The 19,446-nt window shown below is 38.8% G+C and overlaps 1 protein-coding gene across 5 annotated transcripts in view; it reads right to left on the bottom strand.

The window, feature by feature from the left end:
- DOK7 (docking protein 7) overlaps positions 1 to 19,446 on the bottom strand; it is a 59,551-nt gene that overhangs the window by 33,550 nt on the left and 6,555 nt on the right. For all 5 annotated transcript variants that reach the window (XM_030270643.4, XM_030270641.4, XM_030270642.4 and 2 more), the window contains 4 exons: positions 19,144 to 19,344; positions 12,566 to 12,685; positions 5,382 to 5,489; positions 3,038 to 3,912 (listed from right to left, as the gene is read on the bottom strand). In XM_030270643.4, coding sequence (XP_030126503.4) covers positions 3,038 to 3,912; positions 5,382 to 5,489; positions 12,566 to 12,685; positions 19,144 to 19,344 — 1,304 coding nt within the window. The remainder of the gene's footprint in view (positions 1 to 3,037; positions 3,913 to 5,381; positions 5,490 to 12,565; positions 12,686 to 19,143; positions 19,345 to 19,446) is intronic.

Here is a 19,446-nt window from a genome sequence, read left to right as displayed (position 1 = left end):
TATTAGTTAAGTAGTTAAGAACATAATAAGTAAAGTCTAATAATAAATCTCTACAGCTTACTCAGAAATTGTAACAACCAATTCTGAGCTTAAATTATACTTACAATAGACAATTAACCTCTGCAATCATCTACAGCACTGAAATCAACTAGGTCATATTACAATAGCAAAAGCACACCTTGGAAATCTGTAAAGGACATCTTGAGCACAGCACAATTACGTACAACAGAAAGCAAATCTCCCTGCATGCTTTCTCCTTAGTCCCCAGTGTCTAATATGAAATACAATACACAAGTAATAGAAGCAATATTTAGTAACTCTTTTCATGCTGGTTCTATTTTTCATGCAGAGTGACAGAAAGGCTTCCTTGCCCTGTTTTCTGCTTGAGCCTTGGCACGTTCCCAGGGTCTAGTCTCCCTGTTTTCATCATCATCCTTGTCATTAGAGGAGCAGGTGGTTCCTAACAAGTCAGACCCCTTCAGGACCCCCACCATGCCCCCCACATATGCACATCTTCACCTGCAACCTCTCTCCAGCTCTTCACACACTGAACTCGAACATGCACACGCCACATGCCCAAACCTAACCTCCATTTGTACCAAAGGGCACAAAACAAACAAATGCTTATAGCCTTAATTACTGCTGCAGACTTTCTTCTTACTTGGGTCACTTATAATAGTAGGCATTTAAAAGCCATTAACACAATTTAATTAACAGCTTAACTCAAAATTCCAAAGGAACTCCAAACACTGGCACATTAAAGCTTTTTGAACACGAATCTGAATAAACATGAAAACCTGGTGTTTTCATCAAACCATAAATCAACTCTTCCTGACCCTAACTTAAATGTATTCTGTTCAAAGTACAAGGAGTAATAATTATTTTTAGTTACAGTCTATGGATTTGTGCTTTCACTGAACTCATCAGAAGAAATGCCAAAGACAGCGTCCATTAAATAAGCTAAAATAACTCATTCATGACAGTTCAAGAGAGTGAATCAAAGGGTTATTTTTTCTTTCAAAAGTAAAAACAAACTCATGAATCATTTCATTTAATGAGACTTCTTTCATGACTGCCTATAAATGGGTTCTTAAAAAAAAAGCAGATTTGCATATTGCATGCTAAAACAAAAGTTAGGAAGAAGGTTGCACCAGTGTTTATCACTAAATTTGTTTACATATAGACAATACCTGAAATTCTTGCCAACTTATTACGGCAGCTAGAAACACCATTAAACCTGACAGCACTTTGTAATAAAAGATGTGAGTATTCATGTCATTGGGGTCAACAGGCAGTCGTAGTGACATAATTTCGCTTTTAATGATTTTGAAGATATCCAATGGAATAGTCACTTTCAGCTTCCCATCTTTCACAGATATCCAGGGTAAGATCTGATAAATTCACATCTAAACCAACAATCTGATAAATTCACATCTAAACCAACAATTCGGATCACCCAGAAACATTTAGACCACTTGAGCTAATTGTACCGGAATTATTTCTTTCCTCTCTGCCTATAACAGAGCCACTTTTAAGCTTTCTAATCCCAAAGCAGAGCCCTTCCAGAAACCAGTCTTGGTCATTCTTCCCAAATTCTCCCTGACTGGAGGGAGCAGCCACAGGAAGCCAACAGCCAGTGTTGGCTGTGCAGCCCACTGCCTGCAGCTGCACTTCCAGAATTGGGCTACAGGCCTCGTGGTGCAGGTGGCTGGCGAGGATGGCCTTGGAAAATCACTGATCCTACTGACCACAGCCTTAGAAAACCTTCCCACAAGTGCCTCCCTACCTGCCAAGTGCTGCAGGCACATGGCACAGTAACATCCAAGGTGCTGTGATGGGGCTGTGCAAGTGGCCCAGGCAGACAGAGCTTTCTAGTTTGCAAACATGTGAAGGCACTCAGTGATGCAAATGCATGAAACACCTCATGAGACAAAAACAATCCCTCAAATTTATAACTTTTTTTTTTCGTCACCTACTAGGCATTCAAGCCCTTTTCATAGCAGTGGTTTATGTAATCTCATGTTTAATTAAATGCACACACTTCAATGGCTGTGTTTAATTCTTCATGCAGAAGTCTCTCTTGCTGAATCTTTGCTTCACACATTCTCTAAATTAAGCACTCCCTCTAACCTTCCCAGCCTTTCACTAATACAAGCAGCTTTACGCTCTTCAAGTTTAGTGAACACATTCACAAAAAAAAAAATCTTCTCCAGCATGGATAAAATCACATACATTTTCATACAATGTATAATTAATATATAAAGCTTACTGCCATAAAAAGACAAGAACATAGCAGGCCTAAAAAGAATTTGTAAGAATATCAAATTCTTAGATACTGGCAAATGTGTTTGGAAAGGCAAGTGAACCTCCACAGTTTAGGCATTAAGTCTTTATGTGACTAAAGATCAAAAATAAATTTTTCTGCAAATAAACTGTCCTGTTTGTAGACTGCTAGTGAAATTTTGTGTACCTGCTCTAAACTACCTGTCATGGGCCAGTCACAGAACCAGACTGCCATTCTGACTTGACTATCTTGTGTTTCTCCAGTGAGAAATGGGTCTAACCTGGCTTCTTGTGCAAGGTATGTTCAAACTACAGTGACCAAGAAAACAAAAGCATCAATAAAACAAATGTATGCACTCAGATCTCCTTAACAGCAGCACATACTATTTGACCTCTCTTCTTTCTTTCTAAATACCCACAGAAAGACAGGTCAGTGTTTGCTTGCCATTATATGACAAATCCAGTGGCTGCAAAACTTTTCTCTTTCACTTACACGTACCCACAGCCAAAATTGGCTGATATAAAAGTAATGGTTGTGGTCTATATTGCTCAAGTGTTTCCTTGACTAGGCACAGATTTTGAGGAAACCATGTGCTAAGCCTCTCCATTTCAGCATAAATAACAGAAAAAGTTATTACCTGTTCAGAGTATAAAGGAAACAGTATTACTTATGACCTACAACTTACATAATTTTAAATTAATCATGCTCTATGAATTAAGGTTCATTAGCATCCGCTCAGTGTTAGGTATTTACCTTTAGTCCACCACAGATTGGACAAGATGAAAAAAGAGCTCTTGTCATCCCAAGGTGGGGGCTACATGTGTCACAGGGGTCAGCTGAGGCCCCACCAGGTGGTGACAGCTCACTACTTTTGGAGTCTGACACCTGTCCTTGTGGTTTTGTGTCTGACCACCTCGAAACAAAATCCGCATATGTCTCATCACTTGAGTCCTTGCTGCTTTCTGTGAGTAAGGATGAAGGTCTCCCTCTGTGCTGGCTGTGCTCATGTCCCCTCTGTGCTTCCAAGTGTGGTAGTAGCAGTCTTGGCTCACTGGCACCTTGAGCTGGCAGGGCCTGGTCCTTGGGTAGCGTGGAATCTGCACTCTTCAGCTGCACTTCTTTAGAAGCTGCCTGTAACACACTCCTGGGTATATCATAAACGTGTCTGAGAGAGCTGGGAACCTGATACTCTGATCCCACACCTCTCTGGGACTCACTGTGAGGGCAAGTACATAGACTCTGATCTGAAGGAAAGTTCAATGGCAAGCTTAGCAATGATCCAAACTCATCACCATGGCAAATGTCTAAGCTCCCAGCATAGGAAGAGAAGCTCCCAGAGTAGGAAGAGTGACTACCAGTAGCTATTCCACTGTCAGAAGAGCTCTGACGACCGATTTCCTGCAGCTGTCTGGATCGGAGCGGCTTCGGAGGGGGTTTAGTGGTGCCACGTGCCCCCTCTGGAAGGGACTTTTCTTCTCCCAGGTGAATGCCCTTTGCAGCTGCCAGCCCATGGCTCTCCTGAGAGGTGCTGGCTGAAGATTGCTCAGGCCACACTGTCAGCCTGCTCCCAACACTGATATCCGAGTGGCTGGTATCCGAAGACGAGCTTGAAATACTCCTGTCATCTCCTAGAAAAGAAGGAAACACATCAACCTACGTGTAAAACACAATCAACAGACTCAAGCATGGCAAGTATGTACAAACAGGAAGGGCCCTGAGATTCCATCTGCTTTTTGTAAGTGGAACTGCCGTCAGAAAGCCAGAATTCCTGGAATAACCTCACAGCCCCATGGGAAAAATAAATTGCAATAGTATGTTACCTCGCCATAACCCTACCACACTGTGGAACATAATGCATTCGAGACTAAACTTTTACAGTTTATGCACCAAGCTCTCCCCTTCTCAAACATATTTTACTTTCATACAGTTAATTGGGTTGCTGTACCAAAATACAGTCATAGATCACTGTACAAATAAAAATAATATTGTTATAAAAATTTTTACACATCTATATATAAAAATATCTTCTGTCTATATTGTCTATATTTATGTCTATATTGCAAGCTAGTTTTCCTCAATGATAGCTGCAAGAAAGGCATTTTAACAGGTAATTACTGCCACCAAAGACAGAATATGAGTGGAAAAAATTAAACATTTTCATGAAAGAGCACAACGACAAAACACAAACTTCACAAAGAAACAAATACAAAACCACTTTCTTGTAGCACAAAGGCAGAAACTGTACATGAAGTTGGGCCATGATTTCAGACCAGAGGGACTCAATAAAAAAAAACAAACAGGCATGCTTATCTACCAAGTCTCATTTGTTTTCTATCCATTCAGTTAAGTCTAGTAGTTATATGCTAATTAAGAAAACATCAGGAAGTCTCACTGGAATTCAGTCACATTACCCAGCAGTGTCTTGGCCAAAGCAGCCATGGACATGTATATAAGCACATAATCACACTCCTGAGGATCTTCACAGGGACATTTTTTAGGCTTGTAGGCTTTAAAATCAGGAGCAAAGCAGATGCTTGGATGATCTAAGTTTGGCTATTAAACAGTTCAAATGGCAGTTCAGGGCACAGGCTCTTTTACAGATCCAGTGCTAGACACCAAATCTACTTTGATACACTAACAACCCCAGAAAAGGCATGTACAGATAGCAGAGGAAAGCAAAAATCTGAAAAAATCTGCTGTAAGCCTGATGTGTGAACCATATGAGTCCATCTCACAGGCTGCATTAGGGTATTAAGCAAATATCAGATTCTTTCTAAGACAGTTCTTTCTAAGTTTTACATGCAAAAATTCAGTGGGACTCAGCATCCTAAATGGTCTTCCTGGGTTAATGGCATTTGATTCAAAACTCAGTTTGCTGAGTTGGAAACATTCAATCTCCATCAAATGACTTCAGACAATGCTGTTAGAGAACTGCCTACAGTTCATAACAAATATAACAAACCAAATATCTTGACCATTTCCCTAATATTTTTATTGTAAGCTCCACATCTTATAATACATGCCATACAACTTTTAAAGCTGGGGTAAGAAGGAACATAAAATAGTATGTTTTTATTTAATTAAAGGTATTTCTTACCTCCACTACCTTGACGACTTGTATGGGACAGCAAGCTCAAGCGCTTCTCTAATTGCAAAGCTTCATGAGCCAATCTTTCTTCTGAATAGGCTGGGTTTGTACTTGGATCTTTAAAAAGAAACAGAAAATGAATAAATAAATAAATAAATAAATAAATAAATAAATAAGGTCATGTGGAAAGTAAATAAAAATAAGGAAAGAGAAAATTACATTCTTATACTTGAAATGATGATTGGAAAAATGTATGGGACAATTTGACTTCAAGCACATCCTGGACATGTGGTACACAGTAACTTAAAAGTGTCAAAGATTTTTTCAGAGGTTATAAGCAATGTCTGTAACAGTTACCACCAGGGACAGAACACTGAAGAGCACAGCACCGTAGTCAATAGAAATACTTAGCATCTAGCAGGTCTAGATGACTTGAAATCTAATTTGACCCACATAAAATCTGTCCTGAATTCACTGGATTCACTGGGAATTTTAGCATTCAGAAAGACCAAAATTTTTATCCCAGAAATTTACAAATCTACATCATAAAGTAAGAATTAGAGTGATTAAACTGACATCTTCCAATCCAAATCACCTATTTACAAAGACTTTGCTTTCAAGTTGGGTGTTCAGACTGTCTTTAAGTTCAGATGTCAGAGATAAAATAAGCAACCTGGTGGCTCTCCATCTTCATGTTTAATACAAGTTAGGATGATATAACTTCTAAAATGTACTGTTAGGGATTTTCCCCATACATTTTAGTGAGCTTGCCATTCCAGCTGAGATTATTTCACTGAAGGTGGCTCATTATATTCCAAAAAAACCCAAAAGGGCCAAAAGTTAAACAGAATGTGGAAGTCTCATCAGTAAAACAGACAAGTTTCCTCCAAATCATTTTATTTCCAGCAGGCATAACAATAAAATCAGATGTTGGAAGTAATCATAACCATTATCCCAAGAGCAACCTTACAGATTCCTTCAAATATCACTGCTGAGTGTGTCATGTTCAGCAGTTCCACAGGATATGGTCTGCTAACTTGCTCATCATCAGAAACTTCAGTAATTCTTATTAACACATAGGAAAAGTAATTAATGGCAGCAAAAACAGATTAGCTTCCTCACAACTGCTGCTCTTGTGTATCTGATCAATAGGGCAGTAGAAGCACACCACAAAAACACTGAACCATTTAATAAGAGAGGAAAAGAGGATGAAAAAGTATATACATTGTTGTGATTGAGTTAGTAAGACAAAAACCAGTCGAAAAAAATGAAAGAAAAGTTTCATTTTCACTCCAGGTCTTTTAGTTTTAAAAGACTTGGTTTTGATATTGTCAACACAGCAGTCAAAGCAAGCGCATAATCAGGGGAAGGAGCACTGCCATGTCAGCTGAAGCTCCATGGGAACTTACATTATCAACTGCCCCAAGAAACAAACTGCCACATCTCTCCTCCCTAATCATATTCCCATTCTGACCTGTCCTAGGTAGGAACAGAAATGACAATGTTGAACTTTCTGACTTTTCTTACCCATGTCAAGGAAGTTTCCATCTTTGGCAGTCTGCAATCTGGGTAAGATGAGCAGAAAAACCAAGACATACACAATCCATCTATAACAACATACATTGGAATCCAAGGGTGTTCTAACAGAGACAAGGCAACAATGCCCATGACAAACAGGATCTGTGGCCTCTGTGTGTCCCAGCTCAGACAGAAAATTGGACTGTTAGATGTGGATTGCTTTGTTAGGTATCCATTCCTATTTACACTGCAAGACAGCTCACATTAGGCATTGACTAGTTCAATCTGTGCAAGTGCTTACTCAAATGAAACCCCCAGTGCTTCCATATGGACCTCTGCCAAAGGAAAACACAACATTTGGCCACCAGCACCTATGGTGCAACCCAGACAGGTCCATACAAAGATCTGCTCAGTAGCATACAGCGTTACAAGCTGCTATTTTTAATGTCCTCCGCTCCAGGTACCCTGCTGTATCTAGTTAAATGCCTTATGTCCAAAAAAGGTCCAAGAAAGATGTCCTATGAGCACTTTGAGTATAAAGTTGTCATAACAGATCTGCAAATTGTTCAAGGAAAGATGCAAACAGACACTAACCCTTCCCACTCCAAAGAACTGTCACAGTAGGAAAGGTCCTTTCACTTTCCTCACAATATGACTACTTGACAAATACAGTTTTTCAAAACATAACTAGGGAACCTACACAACAACTAGTTTTTAAGTAAATTATGTCCTTCTTACAGACAGCAAGAGATATAATTTTATTTTAAATGGTCAAACAACTGATCTTGTAAAATTGGCTTATAATAAAATACTAGATGAGGAAGGAGGGAAGCTGAAGTCAGAAAGTTTGCACTTCATATGTTCAATTGCTTCCAGAGGCCAAATTCCCTATCAGCTACACAGCTACAGAACACACCAAGTTTCACCCAACAACATGAAACCTCTAGGCCTACTGTCTGTCCAATAGAACGGGTAATAATTTTGGTTAAACTTCCCCTTAAAGATTGCCTATGGATAAAACATGTATAAAATTGAGTTCAAAGTTATGTGCTGCTCTCATTGCCCTGTTTTGTGGAAGATTGAGTAGAAGAACCTCTAAGAAGTACCTTCAAAACCTGACAAACACACAGAGTCTAAGTTTTAGGTAATTACCTATCAACCTTGCCCAAGTCTTTGTCTCACCTTTAATCTTCTCTGCTTATAAGCCAGACTTCTAGGGAAAGCACACACAATATTATTCCCCAGAAGTAGATTCTTGTATCAGTATTTTTGGTTACAGATGAGCAAGCTCTAATCAGGACATTTTCCTACAGGATCAGACTATGGACCAAAGTCACTGGCAGCCACCTTTTAGGGACGAGTCCTCACTGGAATGCACAACCTATGACCGCCCATAAGTGCTGTTGTGATAAGCCTTTTTTTAATATGCTTTTTAGGGCATAATGCTACAAAGTTGGATTTTTGGACATCATCCTCTACCTTTGCATGCCCAATACACAATCTCTAAATAATTGGGTGGCAATTTACCACATTAGTCACTCAGGGGGACAGAAGCAGTGTGACTGGTACTGAGACAGCTGTCCAAGGAAGTTCCTACAGCTTCTGCCCACACAACATCCGAGAGCAGCTCCGAGAACAATTAGGACCTTCATTTCCCAAACTGTTAACAAATGTATCCCATCCTGTGATTCACTCAGGTCCTTCAATTAATATTTTTTTAAATCATTTTCCAATCAAACATGGATCCCTTGCTATGAGGAAAATCGTCTTTTATGTGAGGCAGTCATCAAAATCTTCTTAAACACTGCTTTGGGGCAAAGGGGAAGGATTACATCAAATTTAGCTGGACTAAAAATGCCTCTGCTGGAGATTTTATTTTTACATTACGTTGGTGGGTATTCATTAAAGCCACATCAGCTGCTCATCGTGGGAGATTTAGAATATTTTGGTAACATACGAATAAAGTGTCACAGTAATTCAAAGCTCCAGGGCTGTTCAATAAGCACCTGTCAGGAAAAAATGTATTGCATCCAGTTAAGTCATCAGCCACCAAATTGATTATATGCGCCTTAAAAATGCAACACTGGTTTACTTTGTTAAACAAAATTAAATAAGTTAGGCTGAAAATCTCTCTTTTCTTTCTTCCTGTGTAACTGTAGGTACATTTGTAAATCAGGCCTGGACCCTCACCTTGCTAACATCTCCACACCTTGTAAGATGTCTGGGGGAATGAAAAGATGTCCTAAAAGTTTGAGGAGGATGCACTTGGTACAAATACTGCAGAAGGCAGCCACAGAGCTGTCTTGCAATAGCCAAAGGTGTATCAAGCTTCAACAAAAAGAAAGAGCACCAGATGGATCCTTAGCAAGCAGCAACCGTACACTCTCCAGTCAGTTACAAAGCTGAAAAAGCTTCCAGAAATTAAAAGATATCATCCAGACTATCAACATTCCACCTGGGGTCTTTCCAGACTGCAGAACTAGACTGTCACATAATCAGATATAGAGAGTAGTGGTCTGCCCACTGATCAAAGCTCATCCCTGATGGGCTCCTGGGCCTTTGCTGTGCTCAGGTTTGGCATTCAACGTGAATCTTGCTAGTGAAAAAAGAAGCTCAACCTACACCTGATAAACCCTCTCACATAATAAGCATGCAACTCAGTATAGATTACAAACCATGCAATCAGAGATTCATTTCTAAGTCCATATCTAGACTTCTGTCAAGACAGAATGTAAATTCTCTGGGCTGTTTTCTAAATATCTCTTCAAGGGGAAAAGAGATCATGTTAGTAGCCAGTTACAATAGTTCTATTCCAACTAATAGCTGGGGCAAACAAGACATCCATAGCCATCACTCATTTGAGTCCTTTATTTAAAATATTACACTTCCTAAAAGTATCTACAGCTACCTATACCTACACGACCTTCACATTCCTGTCTTCTATGTCTTTGGGGGTTTTACAAGACCTGATCACACAGCTTTTAACAAATCAAAACCTCCAATCTGCTAATGGAGATATCAATAGGACTCTCGTGGTACAATTCTGAAAACCTAATGGACTCCCAAAATGACAACACGTAATAAATCATAAAACATATAATTTTCTTTTCCTTCTCCAGTTTATTTTGAGAGTTCATATAATTATTTTTTATTGTGAGAATAGAATTTCATGCTAAAACAAAAATATTTCAGCACCTTTTTAACCATATTGTTGAGGTGTTCCTACACAAAGCAACTGGCTTCATTCATTCAGCTCTTCTACAAAGACAAGGACAGACTACATTGATTGCATAACCTCTATAGATTATACTGGTGCTGTGGGCATTGGTGACAGTCCAACACTGTCACTGTGACTGCTTCTACCATATTACATTGTTTCTCTGTACATCTGCCCTTTGTGTGTTTTCCTTCCTTGAAAATACCACAATGCTTCAAGCATATTTCATGTTTAAGTTGGAAAGGCACAGGCAAAGGAAAGATGCCAAATTCAAGTATCAAACTGTGAAGAGAAGGTTTCTCTAAAAGCTTTTAAATTTCAGAAAAGCAGAATATTGCATACATTAAGTACAGTTGAGGCTGTATAACATTCTGCACTGCAGTAAATATGAATTACATAGACAAGAGGTTTTGTGCTAGAATCCCCAATTTTGAAGTTTTGATCTAGTTACCTGAAGTGTACAGATAATTAATCTGTTTACAAGCTGATGCTTTCAAAGGTTGAGGGAATTTCAGTGCCTGACACATGGTGTGCATCTGGTAGACTCAACCTTTTCAAGCATAAGAGTACATTCTGTGTTACAACATACTTGATAAGGAAAATTAGTTTATGCATGAATCACCAGAACTGTACATGTCGGTGTGCCTTAAACAGATCTGTACAAGATTCTGTGCAGGATAAGAAATAAAGAAAATTAATTATTTTTTTTTTTACATGGAATATGGACATAGGGAGGGACAATAAATTGGAAGAGACAAGGGTAAAATACACAGGAAAGAAAGTTAGAGGGCTCAAAGTATCTTGGATAAATAAAGGCAAAGAATTCTGCAAGTACATAAGCACAACTCTTGACAAAACACTTCTCCTGTCCAGGGAAACAACATGAAATCAAGTGGATGAGATTTTAATGGCGAGCATATCAAGCACAGAAGAGAAATGGAAAGACCTCAGAAAAATGATCTCTTACAAAAACCACCAAATACTCCCCAGGACATTCCACATTCACTTCATGCATCTCAGTGAAGTCAGAGCTCCTGAAGGAGGGAAGGGATTGCGATACGTGGCCCAACAACCCACAAGAACCAGAAGAGATAACTAACATGTGAAAGCAGATTTACTCCTATGTGCTTCTGAAAAATGAATCTTCAAACATTGTGCTAAAATTAAAATTTAAAAAATATTTTAAAAAATAAAAGCAGAATCGGAATTTGTAAGCTTAATTTTTCCAGACAGAAAGTTTTGTTTGACAAGACTTAGGGATTGTATAGATATATTTATATAGACACATAGTTTTAGATATGCAGAAAAATGTGTTCAATAGCAAAGCTTTAAGCATAAACATTGATTTTTGTGTTTCTGTTGTAGATTTTTTTTCTGTTGGCTTCTTTTTCCTAACACTCCAGTTAATTGAATGCAAACATATATCATCACATGAGAATGACTTTTTTGTCTACTATTCTGCTTGATTATTTAACTTAATTCTCTCTTAAAACCATGAGAAAGACAACATGAACTGAGCCTTGTGTTTACTGAATTTACTTATTTTTAACTAATAGCTATTTCTTCAGAATTTATTTTCACAAGCTTCACATTATCTAATGATCTAATAAGCTAAAGCTAAATATTTTCCATCACGGTTCCTTCCTGCAATTATCTTAACCTTATAACACCAATAAAACCCTGCTGAACACTTATCAACTGCCTAACACTTACACAAACTCTAAGCATTCCACAAATCCCAGCTCAGCCTTCACCATTCTTGCAACCTATTCCTACTATATGCCACCACCAAATCACAGACAATTTTCTGCAATCTCATTTCTACACTTTTGTCCTGTTTGACAGAGTCATTCTGACTCAATACTGTACTTCATCTGCTGAAATCAAAAGGAAATAGGCTTTATTATGATGCCATCCAAATTCCTCTTTGAACATTGAAGTACATGAAGCACTTACCATGAAATAGGAAAAGGAATTTAATCCTCAGACATCAGGAAAAAAGCTCAAGTTGAAAAACTTAAATGGGATGTGGAGGCTTGACAAGGTTTTCTAAGGCTGACAAGACTTAGAACTTAGTTTTGGATAAACTCAAAACGCTCCAGAAGTTAGTTTTCCATTAAATTAGCAAAATAGCAATACAGACATGGATCCAAGTTAAATGTGTAAGTTTAAAACTAAAATTTAGGGTACCTTTTAATTCAAATTGCCATCTTTCAATACTGTTAAATAGGAGAGGGCTGGAGTTAGCGATATAACCAGAAACATGAATGAAGCAGAGCAGCAGGGGGAAACTGGGTACATCCAGCTTATAAATCTGTACGGTGACATTTCAGAATGAAAACCACTTTGCACTCTGCACACCCTTGGTGTCTGCGAGCTGCTCTCACACCAGCAGCAGTGGGTGTGAGACATGACAAGCTCCTACTTCACTGGGTTACTCTGTACTTCCTGTATTAACCTGGGAGCACCGGACGCACACCAAAGGGGCCTTTGGTCGGGGAGATGCCACGGACGATGCAGTCGAACAGAAAGCTGATCTGCTCCCCTTCAGCACAAGAGAGGAAAAAAACACCAGCCCCTGCAAGAAAGCACAACATAAATATGTATGGTTTTCACCTTGAAACACTAGAAATATATTTAGCTGAAGCTATTTATAATGCAGCAATCAAAAGAGTTTTAAGTGCAAGCCATGAAAAGAAGTCAACAAGATATTCTCCTGGGAAAAGAAAGAGAAAATTCAGGTCAGCACACATACACTATACCACAAACATACATATAAATTCAATAGCTGTCTAATAATTTATGCTAATTTTATGACATTCAGGCAGTTAGAGTAGTGTCCTAGAATCATAGAATGGCTTGGCTTGGAAGGGACTTTAAGGATCATCTAGTTCCAATCCCCCCTGAATGTCAAAACAGACGTCTTACTCTCAACAGCTGTCCAGGTTTTTTATTCTTATTTACCCCTAAAATTTTGTAGGTCAAACCTAACTATGCAGGAAGTGTCAGGGATACTTAAAGTGTCTTCAAAAGAATGAACCAAGTTAATTCTACTTTTAACCTGTTTTAAGCAAGAGGAGCTTTTTATATGCTAACAAATTAGAATTTGGTTACATTGCTGGATTATAGTATAAATTTTCCTAGACTAAGTCCTATGTGTCTATTATTAACAGAACGTAACATAACTCCACAGGTTGTCATCAGATCTTTACCCTTTGCTCTATTCTGATATTTGCTTTCCATTCATTAAGAATAGCCCCAAGCAAAATTAGAATGAGATTCACTAAATAAACAAACAAGTTATGAGCTCCATGACACATGGCTGCATGAACAACATAAAAGGCTATAAAGGCTCCACAGAACATTTTATAAATTGTCAGTCCAAATATAAATCTCATCAAGGGAAAAAAAAAAATACTATCTTAAAACATCAGACAAAGACCACCCCAGTAACCAGCAATTTCAGGGAAATAAAACTTCAATAGCAAACAAAAAGGGAAATTAAATTAGTATATAGACCTTGAAGAAGTGCTGCTACTTCACCAGAGCCAAGCATACTATAAAATTCCAATATCAAATCTTAGACCTGCAGTAGGGTTTTGCACATTACTCTCCTTGTGATTCAGGCCCTAATCTGGACATGTTTGACTTCTGCATGCCTCTAGCCAATTCTGAGTTGCATCAGTATTTTTTCCAATTTTACTCAAAAAAGCAGAGCTGATCTTGACCAGAATGACTTCATCCCCATCACTTTCCAAACAGATACCCTGCCATATCCAACAGGATACTCACATTTCACTTAAGAAACTGCCAGCTTGACAAAGGGCTGCAGGATTCAAACAAAAAGGATAATGGAGAGTAGACCACAAACCACAATACCTAATTGAGTTAATTAGGTATAACCAGCAAGCTGTAAACTAACCTCTCTAGGAAAAACATATTCTGCTCCACACTCTTTTGTCATTCTCAGTTTATGTCACATCTAGGTCTCAGCCAGTTCTGCTTAAATCTATTCAAGACAACATTGTTAGAGGTATCTTCATAACTTGATTTGTCACTCCACCACATTTGCATCTCTTCAGATCTTACCTATCAAAAATTCTTCAGCCAAAGAAACATGAACACACCCTGGCTTCATGATCAGAGGAGACTGCAACACTAATCACACAGCCTGACAGACATGAAGATTTTTGCTGGTGACTCACTTGCAGTCTTGCCCCATCTCTCCCCTTCCTAGGAGATGCCAAAGTCAGAGAACATTGAATTATGATTTAAAAAATCCTGAGTGCAATGTATTCAGGAATTATCTGAAATTCAGCTTTTTCTTTGAGCTGACTTCTCCTCCCTGAACAGAGTACAGAGAGTCTACAAGAACATGACCTTTGCATTCCATGCAGCATTAGCAAGTAGGATATAGACACAACACAGCAGAGGACATTCAGGTCTCAAGCACAGAGTGATATACTATGTGGCCTGATAGTTCAGCATAATCCTATACCTCCCTGTTGCCATCAGGACAAAAGAAAGATTCCTCAATTATTTCTGTACATAAAGAGTACATCTGGACCACTTTGTTCTTTTATTTATCACCTTTGCCAAGAGTTACTTAAACTCCTAAGAGGCTCTACAAGCCTTTGACTTTTATGGAAAAAAAGAAAGTAAAGGTGTGCATGTGAGCTGGCTGCTTAACTCATAGGATTTTTTTCTGCAAGTAACTATCAGTCATTTGGAAATCCCCAAACCAAATGTGATTATCTTTATGTAACCAGTGCAAAGAGTGTATGTCTGTGTGTACGTGGATACAAATCCAACAGAAAAATACAATAATCTCTTTGTAGAGCCTATTATTCATATGAGCACCTTAATTGCTGACTGACTCTCACAGGAAACATTTTCTTTCTAGTTTTGGTAGATAGAACCAGATTGCGAGGGAAGGAAGAAGTCTGAGGGTCCTTGCAAAAAACATCAAGTGAGACGAATGAGTAGGTAGGGTTTAACTAAAGCATATATAAAAGCAAGTGATTACATTTCTTTTCTACTTTCTTGAGAAAAAATCACTACTGGAAATTACATATCTCAATCATGTGCTGGAACTGGTTTGGTGCACAGGCATTTAGAAGCCAAGGAATGTATGGTATGCACAGTGTTATACCATGCAGCTGTTCACCAGACTGAAGGGCTCACTCAGCTCTCTCCATGGGCTATGAGAATTGGTGAAAAGAAGCTTCCAACCACTTGCATGAGACTGAAACACTCAGCCAGTCCTCTGTGGCAGTCAGCAATAAAGCATTGCACAGTCCCTCAAACATTCAGGACAAGTTGCCAATTCCACAAAACTTCCAAGTACTACTCAATGTTGCCAATGTTGATTTTAACTGATCATATTAAAAAAGCAAACCTATGGGCAAACACACTTTAAAAATGGACAACAGCCAAAAATTACTTCAATCTCTGTAGTGTGTATGAAGGCAGGGAGGAAGAGTCAGTTCTTTCCCATTAATTACTACTCCTAACAGGTGCCAGGCAATACTAGAGCCTGAAGCCTTTCAGCTGCAGGACAGGCAGGAACCACAGCAGCTCATTCCATGGCAATCAGCATGTACATCCCAACCCTGGCCTTCAGCAGCCCCCTTCAGAGGGGATCTCACATTGCTCTTCTCTGTGGGGAGTATGACAGTTTTCCTATTATTGCCAAATAAGGGATGGGCATGACAACTAAAAATAGATAAACAGAGAAAATGTTGGTTGCCTGCAGTAGGCCTAAGCAGGAGACAGCAAACAATATCTGTATATAAACAGAAGTTTTAATCCATGCAACCCAGCATTTTTTCCAAAAAATTCCAGCTTTTGCCCCAGTTTAACCACCCCTATTATTTCTAAATTAAAAAAAAATGCAGAAGAAGAAGCAAGAAAGGAATGAAGGAAGGAAGTACCAAATTTTATCAAAACACCAAAATGATTACAGAAATATTCCTGCCTATGCTGCAATTAGCATCTGTTCTTTCAAAGGGCACTAAGGGTCTTTCACAAGTTACTTTCTTCAAGGAGATGCTGTCAGAAAATGAGGTAGCTTTAAACCAGGCTCTGGCAGCTAATCCTGAAGCACTTGAACACTGGAGAGCCTGAATTCTCATGGTGTTAATGTGCCCTTTTATTACCCTACTTGAATTTTTTCACACTGACCTCTAAGTGAAGATTCTCCTGGCAACTGGTTATTTTAACTGGTGCACACAAATTGAGCTGGGAACTTGGGAAAGTGAGAGGCTCCTTTTTTCCAGCCTGTTCCTCCATGTAATCCTCTCAATTGACTGCTAGGCCAAGACACCAGGTTTTTTTTGCAAACGGTGTGTGACTAAGATTCAGCTACAGGGAGAACAAAATTTTGGCCCAGAAAATAACTTATGTGCAGCTTTCAGAAGCAGAAAAAAAAATTTAATCTCTAGCAGTACAATTGCAATGTTGAGAGCAAGAGTTCAGAATGTTCTTCTTCCTATTTATGAATAAACTTGTGTGAGCCATCTTGAAAATGTACCTAGATTTAATGTTTGAAATCTCAGCATTATCTCAGATGGTTTCCCTTTTTCTGGATTGAGTACCAAAGCCTTTGGAGTTGAATTAAACCTGTACTAAGCAACAGAACATAATGAAGTGCTTTATCTTTACAAAAACTTTTGTGAGGAAGCAAGAAATAGAAAGCTAAAACAAATTCATATCCTTCTAGACCTCAGTTCTACCACAGGTATACCCAAAAAAGCTTTGCTTCAGTTTGATGCTTCATGTCTTCTATTATGGAGAGGCAATCAAGCCAAAATATTATTGGTTACTTTTAATTTGATATTTATTACAGTGATATATAAACCTTAAATTCACTAATTCTCTGCATTCAGAGCTTCACAGGATGAATGTGAGCAAAGATATGGTTTAACCTGTAGGAAAGGAACATTAATAATAGAGTCTGCATAATATCATATTAAACTCACATGACAGGGTAATGGAGAGTGGTTTTGTTTAGGAATTAAAACAACTTCTGTAATAACATACCAATTTTTTTTCCTGAACACTACTTGTTTGCCTCAAGAACTCCAGAGGACTGGCGTAAAAGATATCTGAAGAAAGATGGTCTTTGGCTTTACCAACACACTTCTGTCCAGAATAACCAGAGCTCTATTTTTCTTTAGGTTCTATTTTCAAAAACTTTTCTTATAGTGGCAATATAAAATCAAGTGTTTAGACTAAACACATATTTAAATGTTGTTATGCCTGCAGATATGTTTGACTTCTTAGTTAAGGGCAACAACTCCTTTAACAAGATCAGCTTGAACTTGTAAAGAGTTTCCAACTGTGGCAGGCTATTCTGTACCAAATTGACTGTGCTGTTCTTCTCTCTGAATGCACACAGGCAGGGGAAAGGCAAACACCCTTTCATGGCAACTGAAAGGTCTCAGCTATCAACACATATATTTCTTAACAATGATCCACAAGGTAGATTGTGCTTTCCCAAAGCACTTTTCTAATTCTGTTCACTTGTAACCTTAAAAAAAATAATTTCATATTTTTAAAAGTATGCACACAGGAGAGCTACTGATGACCTCCTGTTTCTCACCAGAAACTAGTGTAAGTTTAGGGGAGGAAAAAAAAAGAAAAACCACCATGGATAATTCAGGTTCCAGCACCTACAGCTCCTTATTTCACAGAATCATTGAGGCTGGAAAAGATCCTAACATAATCAAGTCCAACCTTTGACTAGGCACCACCATGTCAACTAAATGGCATGTCCAGTCATTTCTTAAACACCTTCAGGGATGCTGATTTCACCACCCTTCCAGGCATCTCATTTCAATGCTTGACAACCCTTCCTGTGTACAAATTCTTCTCAAAGTCCAACCTAAACTTGCCCTGGCACGGCCTGACACCACTTCCTCTCATCATGTCCCTTGTTGCCTGGTAGAAGAGACAAATCCCCACCTGGCCACACCCTCCTGTCAGGTCAGAAAGAGGTCAGGAACTTGGGTTTCCAATCCATAGAAGAACAGCAATCAGAATTTACATGCAGAGCAACAGTATGCAAGTCCCAGAAAAAATATATTTAATTTTGGATCAACTCTGGATTTGGATCAACTCTTCTAATTTTTCAGTTTGTTCACTGAAAAAAGTATGCAAGTCAAAGAGTTTCACATCCAAACTGGCAATCTGCATACCCAGCTGTGCTCACAGATCATCAATTCAGCATGGCTTCAAACTCTGCTTATGAAATTAAAAACTTTATTCATATAAACCTAATGATATGTTCTTATACCTGTGCATTAATTAACTATCCTTTTCAGATCTTGCATACTTTTTATCTGAAGTGAGAATTTGAGAAGCCCTAAATTGGCCATTGGAACAAGAGATTGTTCTCTCTTCCAAACTTTATACTCCATATAAAGGTGTATCTTAGCTACTAGGCTATGGAAACTAGCCTCAGCTTGCTTTCTTTAATTTTTACCCCAAAAATCCACACATCTCCACTCCACAGTTACAGAGCTGCTAATAGGGAAGGGACCAGAGAGTTGTTCTAATTTTAAGGAGTAAAAAGACCCCTATGGGATATAGAAACTAACATTTACAAAATGAAAACATTGATGCTGCCTGTAACCTCAAAGCTCCATATCACTTTCCCCTTAGTGAACAACAAAATAATTAATCACAATTTAATAACCTGAACATTAAGCCATTTTACCTTATCTCTTGCATAACACAAGCCATAAAATTTCATTACCTTATTTTTGCTCTGTATTCAACAGCAGCTTTTGACTAAACAGCTTCTGGAGACCCACAGGGCAATTTTTAGCCAGGACTCTACACAGCCACATTTCTCCTGAACACCAGGGTTGAAGGCTGCAGAAATATACTCTGAACAGACCCTCTGATAAGAGGCTCCCTGTCTGACAAAGTGGCACAGCTGGTTCTGCAGTCTCCACTTGGAATGAGAGTGCATTTACATTTCTGCAAAAGGCATCAAGCAACATTTAGAGGACAGGTTCCATTTGTACTTACAGAAGCCGCACCTGGTGCCCCCTTCAAAGATGAATCCATTTGGGACAGCCCCATAGCGACGCAGATCCGAGAGCTTCCACTGCCCCATGACACTGGGAGGAAGGTCTTTCGCCAGGACAAGGATGTCATTGCAGAAATGCAGGGTAGCAGGCCCACTCTCTAGTTTTGTGCCAGGGGCTACAAAGACTTGAAATCTATGAACTATCAAATAAGGGAAAAAAAATTATTACAGAATACACAAGTGTTATGTAAGTCACTCAGTTCAGCTGTGGTACTTGGACCAAACCCTGCCCACACCATGAG

Source organism: Taeniopygia guttata, chromosome 4 (genome assembly GCF_048771995.1).
Source record: "Taeniopygia guttata chromosome 4, bTaeGut7.mat, whole genome shotgun sequence".
NCBI classification, from domain to species: domain Eukaryota; kingdom Metazoa; phylum Chordata; class Aves; order Passeriformes; family Estrildidae; genus Taeniopygia; species Taeniopygia guttata.
The sequence above is the reverse complement of the archived record's forward strand: the minus strand, read 5'-3'. Positions and strand labels throughout refer to the sequence as shown.